The sequence below is a fragment of the Sinocyclocheilus anshuiensis genome, unplaced genomic scaffold (assembly GCF_001515605.1).
Source record: "Sinocyclocheilus anshuiensis isolate Anshui unplaced genomic scaffold, SAMN03320099.WGS_v1.1 scaffold1453, whole genome shotgun sequence".
In the NCBI taxonomy this organism is placed as follows: Eukaryota; Metazoa; Chordata; class Actinopteri; order Cypriniformes; family Cyprinidae; genus Sinocyclocheilus; species Sinocyclocheilus anshuiensis.
The window spans coordinates 179,835-184,739 of NW_015549558.1; the positions used below are offsets into that span (position 1 = coordinate 179,835).

Below are 4,905 nucleotides of genomic sequence, written 5' to 3' on the forward strand. Positions count from 1 at the left end.
CAGTTGCTTTGACACAATCTGTATTGTTAAAAGCGCTATATAAATAAAGGTGACTTGACTTGACTTGTTTAGTATGAAGTCTGTGAATGCAATATTAACAGGATTTATATGTATGCACAAATATAGCGCTCAAGTTATAATTAATGTTATTTTTCCAAAAATATGGGTTGTGTAATTAAATATTCACCCAGTATGTTTTGTGTGTAATTTGAACTTGCTGAATATCTCGCTTGCATATGCTGTATTTGTGACTTTTTTAAAGTATGGACTCGAATTCGTAAAACGCGATATTTCATGGTAAAAAAAAGAAAAGGCTTACTTCCCATACCGGGAGTCGAACCCGGGCCGCCTGGGTGAAAACCAGGAATCCTAACCGCTAGACCATATGGGAGATATCTATGCTTTCGAAAGCAGATGCTTTTAAGATAGCATCGATAATATGAATGTGTAAATACAATAATTTCAGCTTATCATAGTGTCCGTCCTTCGTGTTAGTTCTTTTAATAAACTTAAACTTAAAGATCAATGGCAGAAGCTCACTTTATTTTCACTAGACACCATAAAAATAAACATGCTGCGTTGTGAATTACTGTAAATCATCAAGTTCTAGTATTGATTCGCAGGCTAGAAAAAGTATTATGCTCATGTATCAGCACAATATAAGGAATCCTAACCGCTAGACCATATGGGAGATATTTATGCGTTCGAAAGCAGATCCTTTTAAGATAGCATCGATAATATGAATGTGTAAATACAATAATTTCAGCTTATCATAGTGTCCGTCCTTCGTGTTAGTTCTTTTAATAAACTTAAACTTAAAGATCAATGGCAGAAGCTCACTTTATTTTCACTAGACACCATAAAAATAAACATGCTGCGTTGTGAATTACTGTAAATCATCAAGTTCTAGTATTGATTCGCAGGCTAGAAAAAGTATTATGCTCATGTATCAGCACAATATAACAGAAAATAGTGCAATAGAAAAGCTGTTTAAACAAATTAATGTATAGACATTAAAGGCCAATTCCACCGATAGCTTCCACCACCTCCAGTAGCTCGCCGTGATCGTATAGTGGTTAGTACTCTGCGTTGTGGCCGCAGCAACCCCGGTTCGAATCCGGGTCACGGCAGGGATGAGTCCCTATCACGGCATCGGAGTGTGTGTTTTTTTTTTTACTTGTAAGCTTCATTTTATTTTATGCATCACTTTATTAACAACCGCTAAACGCGATTTACGAGACAAAAGGTATTAATTTACAAAATATATCATGCATTTCTTCCAGCATATACACACTTAATCACATGTGACGACATGCATGTTCCGAGAAGATCGTCCAACTGCAAGCCGAGTACATTTCACGATGGGTTGTTCCTCCCACAAAGCCTAAAAGTGATTGGGCAGCGTGAATCACGTGGGCTTTTAGTAGGCTGTGACTCGGTGGTGCGATGTTTCTGTATTTGATAATGTAGTTTCAGAGCTAATTTTCATTGCCGCGCTCTCCACCTTTAAGAGGACAGTTATATGCAACATAAAGAGTAACGCGGTAAGTAATCTAATTTCTTGCATATTTCACAACTCATTACAGAGTAAGTACAGACGTATGAAGTCATTTCCATGTAGTATGTTCATTTCTGGTGCAAGATCCGTTACTCCAGATTAAGTTTTTCTAATGCTACCATTTATAAATTTTGTCTCATAAACGTTTACAGATGTTGAAGGAAGAAGAAACTATAAATCACCCATATTGGCCACGCAACCTGTCCATTCCCAACTATGTGGCTAATGACCGTTCAATGTCAGAGATTCTCATATTCCTGTTCTCTGTGTCCGGGATACTGCTGCTTGCCACCTGGTCACTGACTGGCCGTAAGGTGTGTGGAAGCAGGCTTAGTGGAGGGAGGAGGTTAGCTCTGTGCTGGTTCACTGTGTGTGGCTTCATCCATGGGGTCATTGAGGGATGGTTCTCTTTATACTACACCATCATTCCTAAAGACCAGAGTTTCCTTTCTCAACTGTGTGAGTGAGGTTCAAAGTCTGTTTGACTCAAGTTATCATTAGGATGTTTTAAAATAATAGTTTGAAAATATTCCCTTAATGTCTCGTGAACATATTCATACATCTGAATACCAAAAATGCTTATTTTTTCCCTCTTCAGGGAAAGAATATTCCAAAGGAGACAGCAGATATGCAATGTAAGTTAAAGACATGCTTGCATTGAGTCTATGCATTGTATCTAACCTCCTTATATGAAATCTTTTCTCCAGAGCGGATAATTTCAACGTTAGCATGGAGACAGTGACCACGTGCCTGTGGGGTCCCTTTAGCATATGGATTGTTGTGGCCTTCCTGTATAATCATTCTTACAGATTTGTGCTGCAACTCATTGTATCTCTAGGTAAGATATGTGTCTTTGACGCACTGTACAGTATATGCAATTATAAAAGTTATTTATTCCACATTATATCATTTAAAATAGAGAAACATAGTGTATGTTCGAAGGCACAATTAAGTTCAACATCCACCATTACTTACAGGTCAGCTGTATGGTGCAGTCCTCTACTTCTTCACTGAGCACAGAGATGGATATATTCACAGCGAATATGGTCACCCCATCTACTTCTGGTTCTACTTTGTGTTTATGAATACTTTGTGGATTGTCATCCCTTTCATTCTTATAGTGGACTCATGGTGTCAGCTATCTGCCTGTCAATCCATGTTTGATAAAGCAGCACTAAAAGGAAAGTCTAAAAGAAGCTAGACCAGTAGAACATGGAAGGGATATGAACAAGTACTGAAATACTGTACACATTACTTGGTATTATACAGTATGTGGAGATAATATATTTTGAATGTAATTTCATAACAATATAGTGCCATTCATGGAAGAAAATGGAAAATGCCATAAGTGTAATGTGTCATATTCATTACAGAAATGAAATTGTTGATTAAATATTCACAATACAGCTCCAGCAGTGTTGCTTTATATTTACCGGTGTTTTTATGACACTGTTGCTCTATATCAGTTATCTCTACTCAGGTGCCTTTCTTAATATTCTTTTGTATGCTGTTATCAAATGATTATATCTGAGATTTGATTAAATGTTACACCCCTTATATCACTGTCGCCTGGCAGTTTTATCTCATTTCAAGACACATACAATGAGACAATCAAGTAAGCCTAATCTGTTCTTTATAAATCTATATATTTTTTCTAATCCCGTCTTTCTTGGTTAAATGAGCATTTATGAAATAATTATATGGCTCCATTTTCTTTGTTGTTAAATATTGGAAAATATTTTATTTTACTATATACCCATCAATGAATACACAGAAATGCTTTATGTGTGGTATTGTGGTGGTGATAATTTGTCTTTGTGTTTAGCGTAAAAAAAAAAAACTACAAATAAAAGCATTTATAGAATAATGATGAAATAATACAAATCGGTTTGGGTTAAAAGTATTAAGACTTATTCACAACAATGAAGTGTCAAAAATGCCGAAACCCGGGATCGAACCAGGGACCTTTAGATCTTCAGTCTAACGCTCTCCCAACTGAGCTATTTCGGCAGTGAAGACCCCTTCTGGACCGAAGCCATAATTTTTTGTCAGTGGCCACCACTTCATAAGTATCACTCTGAAACCCACACTTCATCTTCATTCTCAAAAGAAGACATTTAGTTTTAGTTGTGAATTAGATATACATGATTTTATATGTCCTACTACACCTTTAAGAGAACTTGTGCTTTAAGATGATGCACACGTTTGTGGGCGGGATCTTGGGGAGATCTGTTTAAAAATGGCTGCCACTCCAACTTGGGACAGTTTATAGACAAAGGTAAATTGCTGTTTAGGTTTTTACAGTAGATCTTCTCAATACATACCACTTCTTTGAGGGGAGCTGCGCTGTGCCAACATCAACAAGTAGGACATTCACTCCACATCCCCCATGGGCTTTGTATTTCTGTATGGACATGATCTGAAAACAAACACAAATATTTATGCTTTTTTACTTAATAAAACCCTCATAATCTCCATTTTTAGCAACCAGTGGGTTCACTTGAACCCACTTGAAAAACTGGTCACCTGATGATCTTAACTTGTGTTGTGAATTCTGTTTTCTGTAATTGTTCATGTATTAATAGGAGCACATGAGCTCTCCCTACTGATTCAAGGGAATCATTTATCCACTTGCTAACCATGCCATCTTAGTACAATAATATATACATACCAATATATCTTTTCACTAAATTTAAGATCGTCACGTTGATTTAAACAATTACTTTTTTTTTTTTACAAAAACAACTCAACAATTGTCAATTTTTTTTTAGTTTTACAGTAATTATTCTCACATTAAAGTTACCTCACAATATTATGTCACATTACACTTCTATAGTATTTTCAAAAGCAGTCAGTCTGTCGCCATTGGTGCGTTTTGTTTGGTTAAAGGGTTAGTTCACCCAAAAATGAAAATTAGCCTGTGTTTTACTCACCCTCGAGGCATCCTAGGTGTATATGACTTTCTTCTTTCAGACGAATCCAATCGGAGTTATATTAAAAATGGTCCTGGCTCTTCCAAGCTCTATCATTGCAGTCAGCGGGTGTTTCTGTTTAACTGTCCACAAGTCGTCAAATAAAGCGCACGCATTCATAATCACCGGGGGTGAATAAAGGTCTCTTGTAGCGAATCCATGCGTTTTCATAAGAAAAATATCCATATTTCAAACGTAATAAACACCTTTCTCTCACTTCCGCTGACTGTCATACACTGAAGCAGTTCCGGCGGATGACGCAGCACGTATGTGCAGCATGCGCGCCTCTGAGGTATGCTAGTCTCGCGAGTTTGTTTATAGGAGCAAAGGAAGCAGTTTCCTTACTTTAGCAAAGGAAAACCAGTCTCCTCTTGG

At 37.0% G+C, this 4,905-nt stretch overlaps 2 protein-coding genes and 3 non-coding genes across 6 annotated transcripts in view; 3 read left to right on the plus strand and 2 right to left on the minus strand.

Moving 5' to 3' along the window:
• Positions 1-319: 319 nt before the first annotated feature.
• On the minus strand, positions 320-391 carry trnae-uuc (transfer RNA glutamic acid (anticodon UUC)). Its single transcript has one exon. It is a non-coding gene; the product is annotated as a tRNA-Glu (tRNA).
• Positions 392-1,058: 667 nt separating this feature from the next.
• trnah-gug (transfer RNA histidin (anticodon GUG)) lies at positions 1,059-1,130 on the plus strand. Its single transcript has one exon. It is a non-coding gene; the product is annotated as a tRNA-His (tRNA).
• Positions 1,131-1,411: 281 nt separating this feature from the next.
• On the plus strand, positions 1,412-2,786 carry LOC107657016 (3-beta-hydroxysteroid-Delta(8),Delta(7)-isomerase-like). 2 transcript variants are annotated; one of them, XM_016444998.1, is made up of 5 exons: positions 1,412-1,587; positions 1,711-2,017; positions 2,157-2,193; positions 2,266-2,396; positions 2,536-2,786. In XM_016444998.1, exons 2-5 carry the CDS (start codon positions 1,711-1,713, stop codon positions 2,757-2,759), a joined length of 699 nt encoding a protein of 232 aa, XP_016300484.1. In that variant the 5' UTR covers positions 1,412-1,587; the 3' UTR covers positions 2,760-2,786. The 2 variants fall into 2 exon arrangements, with proteins under 2 accessions (XP_016300484.1, XP_016300483.1); XM_016444997.1 differs by having other exon boundaries at positions 1,412-1,544.
• Positions 2,787-3,495: 709 nt separating this feature from the next.
• Positions 3,496-3,568, minus strand: trnaf-gaa (transfer RNA phenylalanine (anticodon GAA)). The gene has a single exon. It is a non-coding gene; the product is annotated as a tRNA-Phe (tRNA).
• A 1,216-nt stretch (positions 3,569-4,784) lies between these two features.
• LOC107656984 (MORC family CW-type zinc finger protein 2A-like) overlaps positions 4,785-4,905 on the plus strand; it is a 5,276-nt gene continuing 5,155 nt past the window's right edge. Inside the window, exon 1 of the mRNA XM_016444956.1 lies at positions 4,785-4,796. Within this exon, the coding sequence (XP_016300442.1) occupies positions 4,785-4,796 (12 nt within the window). The remainder of the gene's footprint in view (positions 4,797-4,905) is intronic.

What these genes read in the sequence shown, in the direction of transcription:
- LOC107657016 (XM_016444998.1), top strand. Translation starts at nt 1,711, where the DNA reads ATGTTGAAGGAAGAAGAAACTATAAATCACCCATATTGGCCACGCAAC. An exon ending in GAGTTTCCTTTCTCAACTGT is followed by an intron (nt 2,018 to 2,156) that starts GTGAGTGAGGTT and finishes TTCCCTCTTCAG; the next exon opens with GGAAAGAATATTCCAAAGGA. An exon ending in GGAGACAGCAGATATGCAAT is followed by an intron (nt 2,194 to 2,265) that starts GTAAGTTAAAGA and finishes TCTTTTCTCCAG; the next exon opens with AGCGGATAATTTCAACGTTA.